General features: G+C 57.5%; 7 protein-coding genes across 7 annotated transcripts; 3 read left to right on the forward strand and 4 right to left on the reverse strand.

Annotated features, from left to right (window-relative positions):
• Positions 1-267: 267 nt before the first annotated feature.
• On the forward strand, positions 268-1,927 carry TRAVEDRAFT_166900 (CRAL/TRIO domain-containing protein; the record flags this gene model as incomplete). The annotated part of the gene is made up of 7 exons (XM_008039630.1): positions 268-380; positions 440-569; positions 634-684; positions 740-748; positions 808-1,007; positions 1,080-1,154; positions 1,216-1,927. 7 exons carry the CDS (start codon positions 268-270, stop codon positions 1,817-1,819), a joined length of 1,182 nt encoding a protein of 393 aa, XP_008037821.1. The 3' UTR covers positions 1,820-1,927.
• An 809-nt stretch (positions 1,928-2,736) lies between these two features.
• On the reverse strand, positions 2,737-3,283 carry TRAVEDRAFT_58302 (uncharacterized protein). The gene has a single exon (XM_008039364.1). The coding sequence runs from the start codon at positions 3,232-3,234 to the stop codon at positions 3,025-3,027; it is 210 nt and encodes a 69-aa protein (XP_008037555.1). The 5' UTR covers positions 3,235-3,283; the 3' UTR covers positions 2,737-3,024.
• Positions 3,284-5,045: 1,762 nt separating this feature from the next.
• TRAVEDRAFT_166903 (ATPase V0 complex subunit D) lies at positions 5,046-6,508 on the reverse strand. Its single transcript, XM_008039631.1, has 5 exons — positions 6,477-6,508; positions 6,318-6,417; positions 6,081-6,252; positions 5,848-6,026; positions 5,046-5,783 (listed from the first exon to the last, which is right to left on the reverse strand). Exons 1-5 carry the CDS (start codon positions 6,495-6,497, stop codon positions 5,128-5,130), a joined length of 1,128 nt encoding a protein of 375 aa, XP_008037822.1. The 5' UTR covers positions 6,498-6,508; the 3' UTR covers positions 5,046-5,127.
• Positions 6,509-6,752: 244 nt separating this feature from the next.
• TRAVEDRAFT_147519 (alpha/beta-hydrolase) lies at positions 6,753-8,222 on the forward strand. Its single transcript, XM_008039632.1, has 9 exons — positions 6,753-6,922; positions 6,983-7,002; positions 7,059-7,130; positions 7,200-7,431; positions 7,485-7,494; positions 7,553-7,640; positions 7,693-7,909; positions 7,965-8,058; positions 8,115-8,222. The coding sequence occupies exons 1-9, from the start codon at positions 6,782-6,784 to the stop codon at positions 8,159-8,161; spliced, it is 921 nt and encodes a 306-aa protein (XP_008037823.1). The 5' UTR covers positions 6,753-6,781; the 3' UTR covers positions 8,162-8,222.
• A 22-nt stretch (positions 8,223-8,244) lies between these two features.
• Positions 8,245-9,578, reverse strand: TRAVEDRAFT_71548 (uncharacterized protein; the record flags this gene model as incomplete). The annotated part of the gene is made up of 2 exons (XM_008039633.1): positions 8,245-9,000; positions 9,054-9,578. 2 exons carry the CDS (start codon positions 9,576-9,578, stop codon positions 8,245-8,247), a joined length of 1,281 nt encoding a protein of 426 aa, XP_008037824.1.
• Positions 9,579-10,051: 473 nt separating this feature from the next.
• Positions 10,052-10,561, forward strand: TRAVEDRAFT_122714 (uncharacterized protein; the record flags this gene model as incomplete). Its single annotated transcript, XM_008039634.1, has 3 exons — positions 10,052-10,136; positions 10,208-10,352; positions 10,411-10,561. The coding sequence occupies 3 exons, from the start codon at positions 10,052-10,054 to the stop codon at positions 10,559-10,561; spliced, it is 381 nt and encodes a 126-aa protein (XP_008037825.1).
• A 397-nt stretch (positions 10,562-10,958) lies between these two features.
• Positions 10,959-11,843, reverse strand: TRAVEDRAFT_46809 (V-type ATPase; the record flags this gene model as incomplete). The annotated part of the gene is made up of 7 exons (XM_008039220.1): positions 10,959-11,016; positions 11,070-11,155; positions 11,221-11,333; positions 11,433-11,508; positions 11,576-11,658; positions 11,716-11,728; positions 11,787-11,843. The coding sequence occupies 7 exons, from the start codon at positions 11,841-11,843 to the stop codon at positions 10,959-10,961; spliced, it is 486 nt and encodes a 161-aa protein (XP_008037411.1).
• Positions 11,844-12,500: the final 657 nt, after the last annotated feature.

The raw sequence follows: 12,500 nt of genomic DNA on the forward strand, positions 1-12,500 counted from the left end.
GGCCCGGGCGGCTTTGTAAGCCGGCGGGGAGGGGAGCGCGGCGGTGCGGCTCGGGAGTGGCTCCTCCTTCACACTGCCGCTCTCTCATCCGAAAAGCCGTGGTCATCATCAGGATGACGCCGACGCCCTGCCCGGATACGAACGTCTGCCATGCCTCTTCCGCTCCGCCCACTTTCAGCTCATCTAGCCCGCTGCCCATCACCTGCCCATCAACGTCCCTCCTCACACCACCACTGCACCCCTCGCACACATAACCTCTGACCGACCATGGCACCCCCCAAAGACTCTGAAGCCATCCTCAAACAGTTCCGTGAAGGACTGGTTCAACAAGAACTCATCCACGACGGAGACTCTATCGGCACCGACGATGAAACCCTTCTGTACGCCCCTCCATTCCTCGCCCCGGTCTGTGGCGGGAGTCTCACCTTGCATGATGCAGCCGCTTTCTGCGCGCCCGGCAGTGGAACGTGAAGCAGGCCACGCTCATGTGGAAGAACTGCCAACATTGGCGCAGCACCGTCGAGGGCGTCGGGATCGACGAGCTCTACCGCCAAATTGACCCGTTCGACGTACGTCATGTCCATTCCGCGATTTAGACGTTTAGCCGACCGTCCGCTTCCCCGCGCCGTGCAGTACCCCGAGCGCGACCATGTCTTCGACTGCTGGCCCCTCTATTTTCACAAGGTATTCCTTCTTTCTTCCCATCACCAATGCATTATGTCTCACGTCGCGCTTTTAGATCGACAAGGTCCGCATTTGAGCACCTTCTGTCCCACACTGCTCATCTAACGCGCCTGCCACCCTTAGAAAGGCCGTCCGCTGAACTTCCACCGCTTCGGCGGCATCAACCTCACGAAGCTGCAGAAGAAGATGACCCTCGAACGCTTCTGGCAGACCGTCATTGTGAACTGCGAGGCGCTCACGCGCGAGGTGCTCCCCGCCTCGGCGGAAGCCGCGGGCAAGCCTATTTCGGGCACCTTCGTCGTCGTCGATCTCGCCGGGTTCGGGTACGTCCACTCCCACTAGCGGCGGTGCCGTCATGCGCGTCATTGGCGTCTCTAACGCACGCGCCTTTGCAGCATCAGCCAGTTCTGGCAGATGAAGGACTTCGCGCGGAGTTCGTTCCAGGTGTCCCAGGACTACTTCCCTGAAACGTGCGTGCCATACTTGCACTCTTTAGCGCGTACATATACTTACACTTGTCGCTCTTTGCAGAATGGCGCAGCTCGCAATCGTCAATGCGCCAATGGGTTTCTCGACAATCTGGAACGTCATGAAGCCGTGGCTCGCGAAGGAGACCGCCGCGAAGATCGCGATCTACGGCTCCGACTACAAGAAGGCGCTGCTCGAGCTCATCGACCCCGAGGCGCTGCCCACGAGCCTCGGCGGTACGTGCACATGTGAGGGCGCAGGCGGGTGCATGAAGAGCAACGCAGGCCCATGGATGCACGAGCGCGCACGCCGACGCGAGGCGTGGTTGAACGGCGAGCGCGAGACCATGGCGCTCCTGCCGGGCGAGCTTACGGGTGAGCTCCGGATAGGGAAGAAGGTCGAGGAGAAGGAGGCCACGCCGGAAGAACTCAGTCAACAAGAGGCACAAGCACCGGAGAGCGAGCAGCTTCCCGCGGACGCCACAGAGTCTTCGCTACCCTCGCTGCCATCACAGGCGTCCGGCAGCACGTCGGAAGCATCCTCCATCGCCACCCCATCGACGCAGAGTAGAGAAGCGTCGGTCGAGCGCATGTACAAGGAACACCCCGAGACGCGCGACATACAGACGGGAGACCTGCGCAGCGGTGCGACGGTGTTGACGGCATGATGATCCATAGATGTTGTGTTTATCCCGGTTGTATAGGGGGATTATACGTGTATCAGCACCCAATGTTGTAGTCTATGATATCTTAATACTGTACAGTACGATGAAGCCATACACTATCCGCGTGGTGTGTCACTTGTTATTGTCTATGTATGTTTACGATGCTCGCGGAGTATGTACTCCTTAGCCGAACGTTAACGAGGATGAATGTCCGACCTCGAACCTGAGACGCGCGCGTAACCCGGTACGTACCACCACACCGCCACAACGGCCTTCATCCTCCTGCTCTCACCTTGAAATTTCCACTTTAACGTCTCAAGCTAATTGCAACTCACGCGTGCTCAGGCGGATATGGATACCACATCTTCTATCCAGGACCAGATCAGCAAGGCCGAGGACTGCATTCAAGTGCTTCTCAACAATATGAGAACTACAGGCAATCTATCGAGGTACGTTGGTCGGTACAATGGTGAAGCGGAACACTATTAAACATATCCGTTCCCCAGTGCGGATGTTTTATCTAGGGTATGTGCTCTACACGACTTCCGCGGTTTGCAGTGGGACATCGTGTAATAGCGTTGCTACAGCTGCACTCCTTTGACCATCTACTCCTCGAAACCTCAGCCTCCGTGCGCTCTCACGCGAACTCTATCACACCTGTCAACTGCCTTCCAGCTGAAGTACTGTCGGACATCTTCAGCCTGGCATCGCTTGCGCCATTCCATCCGGGTTACCCTCTCCGTCCCGAGGGGCGGTATCAGTCTTCCCGAATCTTGCAAACACAGATCATGCGGGTATGCCGGCAATGGCGAGACGTTGCACTATCGACCACGCCCTTGTGGTCTGACATCATCCTCCTACCCTACAGAGGAATACCTCTTTCTTCACAGATTCAATGGGCTGGAACGACCTCCATCAATGTTTACAGCGAAGGCCACGTCAACCCACTTGTGCCTATACTCGCCGAACACGCGCACCGGATACGACGCCTTCACATTCGTACCATAGACAGCTTCTGGATCGATACGGACCGGCGTATCCACGCCGTCTTCGCGATCTTGCCTAGGCTCGCCCTCCACATCGAGGAGCTTGTCTTGCACGCTTGGAAGATCCACTGGTGCCCGCCAAGCGCGTCCGTTTTCGCCGGTTGCGCCCCCCGGCTACGCGTACTCTCCCTCTTTCAGCTGGCGTTCGTTCCTACGGATCACTTACCTGCCCTTCGGGAACTCTACATCGTCTTGCAGAACGCTGTCGAGCAGTCTCGGCTGCTGGATATGCTGCGGGGGTCTCCGATGCTCGAGCACATCCACATCGCGGCGCCGCGCGTAGAGCCACCCCCCAGCGGGGCTCCGAGCAGCCGCGTTGCATGCTTGCCACATCTGCGGGCGATCGTTCTGTGCTTCAGTCGTAACACGCATTGCCTCCTTTCCGACCTCGTCCTGCCCGCCAAAGGCTGTCTCGTCCGCCTACAAGAGATTGCGCTGCACGAAGTCCCATACTGCCTCGAGGCGCTCGAAAGACGCCTGGACACCGAGCAGCTCACGAAGCTGTCGTGGAACAAGGGTTCTGGCATGGGGTACGTATTGAACCGCGAGGTGCTATACGTCACCCTCTGCAACGCTGCCGCAGACTCAGGCCTCACGTTTGGCATCTCCTTGCACGGCCAGCCTGCCAGTGCCTTCAAGGCAGTCTTCTCCCGGGCATTCTCCGCCTGCCCTCTGTACGCTCACGTCACGGAGCTCTCCATCTTCGATAAGCGCGGCCTGGTCAAATCCGAACTCCTCGACAGCCTGCGCTCGCTCACCACGATCAACCACATCTTCAAAGTCGCCGCCCCCAAGCCGCGCAAGCCCTGTGGCCGCGCGCGGCGGGAACGGCGGGAAGCACCTCGGGTCCCGGTTCTCGCGCAGGCGGGGTCGGGCGGCGCAGTCGTGTGCCCCACACTGCACACCTTGTACCTCATAGGCTGCGACGCCGCCGAGCTCAAGAACGCGCGCAACATCCTCCGGTTCCGGAGGGAGGCTGGGCGGCCGCTCACCCGACTGGGCATCGACTGCAGCGCACGCCTACAAACTGAAGTCGGCGCCCTTCGAGAACTCGTGGACGAATTGGACATCGCGGTAACCGACGAGCCGGGGTACGAAGCGATGGAACGGGGAAATGGCGAGCCGAAGGGAGAATGGCGCAGTCACTCGGCACGGGCGCGCTACCAGTGGCCTCAATGGCAGGAATTCCGCGAAGTTTAGACATACGTATGGGGCTTCAAACAAAACGCGACGGCCGCAGACTGCTGCGTTTAATCCAACGCACGATGTATCACCAAAACTTGTGAGGAGTATCCTGTATTTCCGCTATAAAACGAGGCTGTCTTGGCTCGGACACTCGAGCCTCACAATCGCGCCGCGTCCCTGATGATTATAAAAACCCCATTTACTTTGAGTAGGTGCACATGTGTGACGTCGTTTACGTTGTATACGTTGGTAGATGTCGTCCGAACTTGCTGGATTTGTGCGGAAACAGACGGTTCTCTCCGGGGATGGAAAACTATGTCGGACCAGAGTGACACGGTAGACTGTGCACTAATGCTGACATACCTGCATGATTTGTGTGTGCAATATTCGAGGAGATTGATACACCTCAGGACAGCGAGGAAAGTCCGGATGGAATGGCGTGAACGACACCATGCTGAAGATCACCGACAGCACTTCAGCCGGGAGGCCGTTGATACTGCACAAAGGCTAAGGTTTCCGTGAGTAGACGATCGAAGGAGTGCAACTGTAGCAACGCTGTTGAATGATGTTACCATGTAGACAGAAGCTGTTGGTAGACACATACGGTGGATACATCATCCATGCTAGATTAAAGCGTGTTTTTAGTGAAATTGTCCATAGTATCAGTGCAACGGACGTACCTCGGTACATGCCCACTGATTCTCATCTTGGTGCGTGAATCTTGGATACAATCTACCGCCTTGCCAATCTCATCTTGGAAAGCTTCAGCGTCCATCGGAAGCTCGCAGGACTGGTTGACTGCTGAGCAGAAATAAACGGTGAGGTGGCAAGAGGATGAGCAAGGATGCACAGGAGCACGTCGCCATCGCGAGGACTACATGCGACCTGAAGACATCAGAATTGTGGTACGTGCAGATGCCGGAACTGCGTGAATTAGACATTCGAAGGCACCGTGTCGTTGAAAACTCGTAGCACATGCTCGTCACTGGCCATGCTTGCAGTTTTACACTTACGGTCCATTCGCAGCGTACGAAGGTATATGATTACGCCAGTCCATGTCATACAAAGTCCGGCTCGCGCTCAGAAGGTGGGGATGAAGTCGTGTATCCTGTCGCGCGCGTTCTGCGCGATGCACTCCGCGATCCACGTCACGCTCCGGATCTCCTGCTCCTTGAGCTTGATGTAGCTGTAGAACACCGCGTGCTGGAACTGCTGCAGGAACGCGAGCTTGTTCAGGTGCACCTCGTGCACGAAGAACCGGTCCTCCAGGTCCGCCGCCGCGCCGAGCTCGCTGTCCAGGTCCCCGAGCAGGTTCGCCGTGCTCTCCGAGCTCCCGTTCGCGCCGCCGCCGTTCCCGTTCGCGTGCGCGCGTCCGCCGGAGTCGAAGAACGCGCGGTACTCGGAGACGGCCTCGCACGCCTGGCGCACCTGGTCGATCTCGTCTGCGCGCGCGAGCGTGTTGTTGCCCTCCGGGAAGAGGCGGCCGATGGTCGGGAAGAGCTTCGCGCGCTGCTCCTTGGAGAGCTGCGTGCCGAACGAGTTGATGGTGATGTTGATTGCGCGGCGGTCTGCCTCGAAGGCGAGGATGCGGTGCATGACGTCTGCGGTGGGCCCCCCGAGCGACTGGCAGAACGCGTCGAAGTCCTCGAGGTACGCCTTATAGAGAGTGTTCCGGATGATCTCGATATTGAGGTCGTCCAAGTCTGCCGCACTTACGGCGTCGCGGAAGTATGGTGCTACGACACGGGGACGCGTGTGGGTTACAGTGACTTGGCGAGCAGAGAGGAGGGGAGCACGTACCGAGTGGTGTCTCGACCAAGACGGTGTGGTACAGCTCCTCCACGTTTGTTGCGACGCACAGAGCAGGCATAGTGTCGAATATGCCGAGCGGGTGACACCGTTGAAGCAGCTCGCTCGTGTTCCTCCCGTGCAGCGTGCCCGTGATGATGAGTATGACGTTGTCAATCATGTACGCGTATCTGTACCGCAGAGGTCAACGTTGTGCCAAGCTCTTACCGAGGTGTGCAACCCACGTCATGTACTCCAGGAACTTGCTCAAGGGCTCGACAGCATTACTCCGGAGGTAGTTGAATTGGTCGACGAGCAACTGCGTCGCTTTGTCCGAGATGGTGGAGGTGGAGATGGGCAGGGGTTCATTCGCGAGGAAGTTTCCATAGTCCGTCGCCGACAGTTGTGTCCGGAAGTCTTGCAGGTAACTCAGCTCCCTGTTCGCTCCTCTCGGAAGCCAAAACACGTAAAGCAGCACTCACCTTCAATGGTCTCGCATTGCGTCAGGTTGTTGTACTGGTTCTGGGTAAGGAGACCAGCCTTGTACCCCCGCACGATGCCTTCCAGAAATCCTCCAGATACCTGAGTTTTGCGAGATATTTAAGCATTTATCGAGGCCGAGAGAGAAGCGAGACGCGTACGTTGAACAAGAGGGCCTCCATGTTGAGCAAACGGTATGAGCTGCGTAGAGCAGCTATAGACGCTCGTCAGTACCTCGGTGTAACTGCAGCTTTCCCACGCATCCCTTTTGGGACAGGGCATTAGTGCGGACGCGCCGGGCCGGAACGGTGTGATTCCGTTGCCCGAGCAGCTCGGGTACGGTTTGGTAGCTTTCCCCGGACTCGGTCATGCATTCAAGCAGGGAGTCCAGCGGGGTTCCCTCTTTACTCTGCACTCTCATCGTCGTCCTCCCCAGTCCGACGGCGAACGCAAAGGCAGTGCTGAAATGACAACACCCCCAGGAAGCACGTCCCAGAAGACGACGAAGTTCGCAATACCCCATCCATATGAGAAGGACTGTGCTATAACGGGCGTACTAGAGCAGGTTGCTCCGGACCAGCCTACACAAGGTCGCAAGATAGCTTTGGTAAGTACTTAAAAACCTACATAATCATGCACCCACCACTCACACTCATGAGGTTCATAGATCCTACACGGCGCCCTCGGGCAAGTACATGAAACCGTCTTACCTCCGACATCCCCCTGACGGCCTATCCGTACAGACATAAGGACTATCTGTTTCAGAAGAAGCTAGCCTATCGTCTTTCTCAAGATTCCTTCCGCTTTGACTTCCGGTCCGTTATTCCTTCTTACTTTCATTGCTCCCCCATTGAACGTCCGCTACTGCTCGTCTTGGAGTATAGCGGCAACCACGAAACTCCCGGAACATGGGCTTTCGGCAGGTTCACCAACGACGTGCTAGACCTCGAAGTGGTCGTCGACTACCTCGCCAGGGAGTTCGGCTACGTTGTCGACATGGTCGTCGGGCACTCGCGAGGAAGCGTTGTCGGCATGCTCTGGCTTTGCAAACACCGCGATGGCGCCGCAAAGGATGCCACCCGATATGTGAATGTTTCTGGGCGGTATCGTATGGAGGTAGGGCGGCCTTTTCTCGTACTAAACACGCGCTTACTCGGGATATATCGCAGAAAATATACGGTGAGTGTATAGAACCGTGAAGACTAGTTATTCGAATAACATCCGAGCCTTCACGCAGATGACTTAGAGCTTCATAAAGCCGAGCTAGAGTCTACAGGTTTCGTGCTTCGCACAGCCACGGTCGCGCGCAAGCCGTTCGTTTCAAAGTAATGCCCTACTTACGATCGAAACAGTCGCCGTAAGCTGATAGCGGTTTAGGGTCACCCGTGAAGACTATGAGGAGTTCGCGAACGTCGACACTTCCGTCGTCTGGGACCAGTTCCCCACGCACGTAGATGTACTCACTCTGCACGGCCTGAAGGACGCGGTCGTGCCTCCGTTTGATGCCGTCATATACGCACGCATATACGGTGCGCGCAGCCCGGGCACCCACACACTTCGCATCGTGGAAGAAGCCGACCACAATTTCACCGGCGTACGTATCTGCAGCTTACTGTCATCAAATGCCACTCACGCCCAGGTCATGGCAGGTCCCGGAAGAGGTAGTAGACACGGTGCTGGAGTGGATCCAGCAGCAAGATCGCAAGGAGCTCAAGACAGGGGTGTGGCATACAGGCATAAAGGGCAAGTTGTTATAGACCTGAGCTTAGTGTCAAATCGACTTACCCGCCACGCACCAGACGCTGAGCTCGGCAAGAGCTTCCGAGGGCGGACGTCGATGCTATAGTCCTATACGTGTAGATAGGGATAGGATATCTTGGAAGGATCTGGTATACAATGCGCCAACTACTCTTAGACCTGCACCTCGCACTACGTCTCGTCATTAAGGGCCTTCGCCTCCACCTGCGCCGCGGCCGCTTGCTGTTTCTTCCGCTCAAGCTTCGCAGCCTTCGCGGCGCGCCAGTCGAACTCGAGTTTCCCTGCGGCCTCCAGGTCCTCTTTCACGCTCATGGTGAGTGCCCGTACTTCGTCGTCCGACATCCCCAGCAGCGTGTGCTGCCATGCGGGGATAGCTTCGGCCATTGCGACGGACACGGTCGCGCTTCCCGCCCGCGCGGTCAGACGCTCCTTCACTTCATCGAGGATGAATCGCGTCGGCGTGCCAGTAACGCCCGTCCACTCGCGGACGTTGTTCCCATTCAATATCGCCTTCGCGCGGGTGTTTGCCCGTGCTGCATCTAGGATTGCCGTGTACTCGTCATGCTTCCCAAAGTACCGCAGCGCCGCGTCGATCTTGTCCACCCTGTCGCAAGATGTCGCGAAGACCGGGAGATTAGGCTCGGACTCAGCATCGGGCACCTCTTCCGCCTGCAAATAGTCGATGAACTTCTGGCGCATGGGACGGCCCTCGCCGCGCTCCTTCAACGACAGTTTGGATTCTCCGGACTGCAGGCGCGCCGCAAGCGCGCGGGCGAACGGCGAAGACGCGGCCCAGCGCACGACTTCGTCCTGCGTCTCGAAGCCTTGCTCCCACCGCTCCATGGAAAGCCCAAGGAAAGTGAGGATCTTCGCAATATCATCCGAGAGGTAGAACGTCTGCAGTGGAGAGCCGATCGGGTCTGCGAGCTGTATGGTTCTGACGTCAATTCCGGCCTCTCGCAGAGCGCTGCGGCACGCACCTTCAGGCCGTAGATACCGAGCGAGAGGCCTGCGGTCTGCACCAGTAAACCGAGCATGAGCCCCAGGTCGCCATACGAGCTGTAGAACATTGTGCGCTCGAGCTGCACATCGTCCGCGCAGACGTTCACGTCCACTTGGAAGAACACGCCTCCTTCCGCGTCGCCCGCAAACTCGGCAGGGCCCTTGCCAGCAGCAGCGCAGGTCTTGCACGCGTTCGCAACGTCCTCGAACGCGTCCATCGCGATCGCGAAGTTGCTGATGCGGGGACCTGGCATCGGGACGCTATGTGCGGCGCGGAGCGCGTCCTTCACCGCGGCGTGCGTGAGGCCGTCGCGTGGCCCGGAGACAACAATGTCGAGGTCGCCGTAGTCCGCCTTCTCCGGAGCCTCGCGGGCTACGACGACGCGCGAGTATACGGACTTTAGAGGAGGGATGAGCGCTGTTTTGAGAGCGTTGTAGACCGGTGGCGGCATGCGCGGGAAGTGTCCATGGGGCACGATGGCTTTGAATGCGTTTCCGCCCATGGTGGCTCAACGGTATGGCTCTTGAGGGTTCGAGGTAAGGGCACAGGTCAAGGTGGAGATGAACCCGCGACAACTTCTTGTTTTATACCACGCTTGTACTGGTGCATTGCTGTGGTCTCCTGTAGTCATGCTGCAGCGATGACTCACTGACTTTCGACATGACACTGGCGGGGCTGTGGTAGCTACAGTCTGCCACGGCTCGACAGGACGAAGACAAGTGACAAGGGACATGAGGGACATGGATATCCGGATATCTTGTTGTTTTGTACAAGGGTCATAAGTCCTTTTAGCGCTGGACTTACATACTCGATATTGACAAATGTAACTCACAGGCGCCCCCGCCTTCTCCAAGCAGCTCCAAGCGCACTTGAACTCGACCTTGGTGACCACCGCTTACTAGCACAGTCCCCTGCTGCTGCGAACCTCCCCTAGTGTTCTCTCTGATCAACGAATACGCCGATAACCTCTACAATATGTCGAAGTACGCGCCCCACCGCAAGTCCGCCAGCCAGCCCCGCGCCACCTCGTCCACCATCTGCCAGAAATGCCTCGGCACAGGTGCGTTGTCCTCCCTTCCAGCCCCAGCGCAGTCGCCTTGTACGAGGCGTGAGATTGACATACACGCGCAGGTCACTTCATCTACGACTGCAAGTCGACACGCCCGTACATCACACGCCCGTCGCGCACGAAGATGCTCGAGAACCCGAAGCTGCTCGCGAAGCTGAAGGCGGAGGGCAAGCCGTCCGTGGAGGTCCCGGAGGAGTTCAAGTCCAAGTGAGTGCTCTACTCGACTTTCGGTGGTGGACGCCTGCTCATCGTATCTGTGCTCTAGACCTGGGACGGCAAATCGCATTCTGGAGGGGAAGGAGCAGGAGCGCGAGCGCGCGAAGAGCCAGTCGTCCGCGGACAAGGGCGAGGGCTCATCTAAGAAGAGACGACGGTGCGTATTCCTGTGCTACTTCCTTACGCTTCTCGGGTCCTGACGGTTGCTGTTACAGCTCTGGGTCGGCGTCCTCGTCCTCCTCGGATAGTGACTCAGACTCGGACTCGGACAGCTCAAGCGACTCAGACTCAAGTTCGTCTGGTTCAGATTCCGACGACTCACGCAGGAGCCGTAGCAAGAGTCCCGCGAGGAAGCGACGCTACCGGAGCGAGAGCCGCAGCAGGAGCAGGAGTCCCAGGCGGTAGAGCCTCGAGGTCTCTCAGTCTTGGAGCTGTGTATACCGCGGCAGTATGCTGCATGTATTGTTTGTGCGTTGTCGACTGTGCGGTCAGGGTATGTATGCTATGAATGTGGTGTTGTTATGCACAGTCCATCGGCACTAGCGAAGCAAAAGCTGTAAGGTAGATGCCATGACAGGAAAGGGTCCGTTGGAGGTCTCATGGACAACGCGCCGCTTCCGATGCTCGCGAGTTCATGATGAGAGCTACGATCAACCTGTGTGCTATGTGAGCGAGGGTATGCACGAACGAAGTGATGGTTTGACGTACCCGTACAAGCCTAGAACTTCGCCGAAGATGAGGATGAGGACCATAGTCACGAACACCTTCGACTCGAATACGTATGCGCGTACACACTAAATATGACGGTAATCGACCCATTAGAAACGGACGTGCCAGAGGCCGTATAAACTTGACGTACCGAGTCGCCGACGTAACCGATCGCGTACCCCGCAGCGAGACCTGTAAACCCGCAGGCAAGACCAGCACCGAGGTGGATGAACCCAGCGTATAGCGAGTAGTCCGTGGGCTTCACTACATGCGGCAAGTAGATGATGACCGGGAAGGTGGCGAGATGCGCAGCGGAGGTTTGGCTCAGTTATGGAGAAGCCGGTGCAGGAAGGGAGCACTCACGTCCGCCGGCAATAAGCACGGAGACCACCAGCCCGTACACGGCAATGATACCGGACATGACCACGGGAATGAGGGACTACAGCCATCGAACGCGGACGCGCATGAATAATGGGAGAGAGGGGGAGTCGAAGGCATTCACGCACCTTCATGATGAGTTCAGGCTTGAACGTCCCAAGACCCGCAATACCAATCCCAGATTTTGACGTGCCGAAGGCGGCCCCCACCGCTAGTTTCGCAACACGCTCAGCTATCTGCATACTGTAGGAGAAACGAGACTACGCACTGCTGAATATCATCTGCATTAATCCGACACAGGGTCAGCAAGCGGCAACAGTGCAGACATTCTCGACGTACGGCGGAGGCAACGCCAGCAAAGCCAAAGAAGGGCGCATATGGTGGACAGACAGACATGGCGGGCGAGAGTAACCTAAGCTGCAGGTTGTGGTGAGCCGCGAGACGTCGTTGACGAGTGTACGTCTCTTAGGGTTCCAAATTGGGATGCGTGGTCATTAGGGTTACTCTATGTTTCACTGTGGGGCTTATACACATGTTAGGATTACTACTTAGAAGCTACTTACTTAGATAGTATGTCGTCCACTGTCGTCCCTCTCCGGAGCCATCACGATGAACGCCTACCAGCCCGCTGCACTTGCCAGTCGCGAGCAGAAGACGGCGGTGCGAAACACCTCCTACCATGACTGCTTCTGCCCACGCAGCCACAGGAAGAACTCTGCCTCTGGTCAAATATCCACGATGAGTTCGGGGCGCGGGAGACACCATGGCAGGCTGCGGTGCGGCGCAGTTACATCATAGAACGCGTCTTCGGGGGCTTTGAGAGCCTGTTGCGCAGTGCGCAGGCTTCCGTCAATGCTCATGTGGATTGTGCATAGTCAAGTGCATACATGCGACCCATGCGTACCGTCCAGACGAGTCACTACGCGCGTCATATGCACAGCGCAAGCTTTGGGGCCTTGTGCGGCCCCGAACGCTTCCTTGCGAAACATTTGTGCACGGCGATCGTATAAGAATTGCCGTTTCTGGGCAGGCCGTGCTACACAACCCCCCTCA

This window comes from Trametes versicolor, assembly GCF_000271585.1.
Source record: "Trametes versicolor FP-101664 SS1 unplaced genomic scaffold TRAVEscaffold_5, whole genome shotgun sequence".
In the NCBI taxonomy this organism is placed as follows: domain Eukaryota; kingdom Fungi; phylum Basidiomycota; class Agaricomycetes; order Polyporales; family Polyporaceae; genus Trametes; species Trametes versicolor.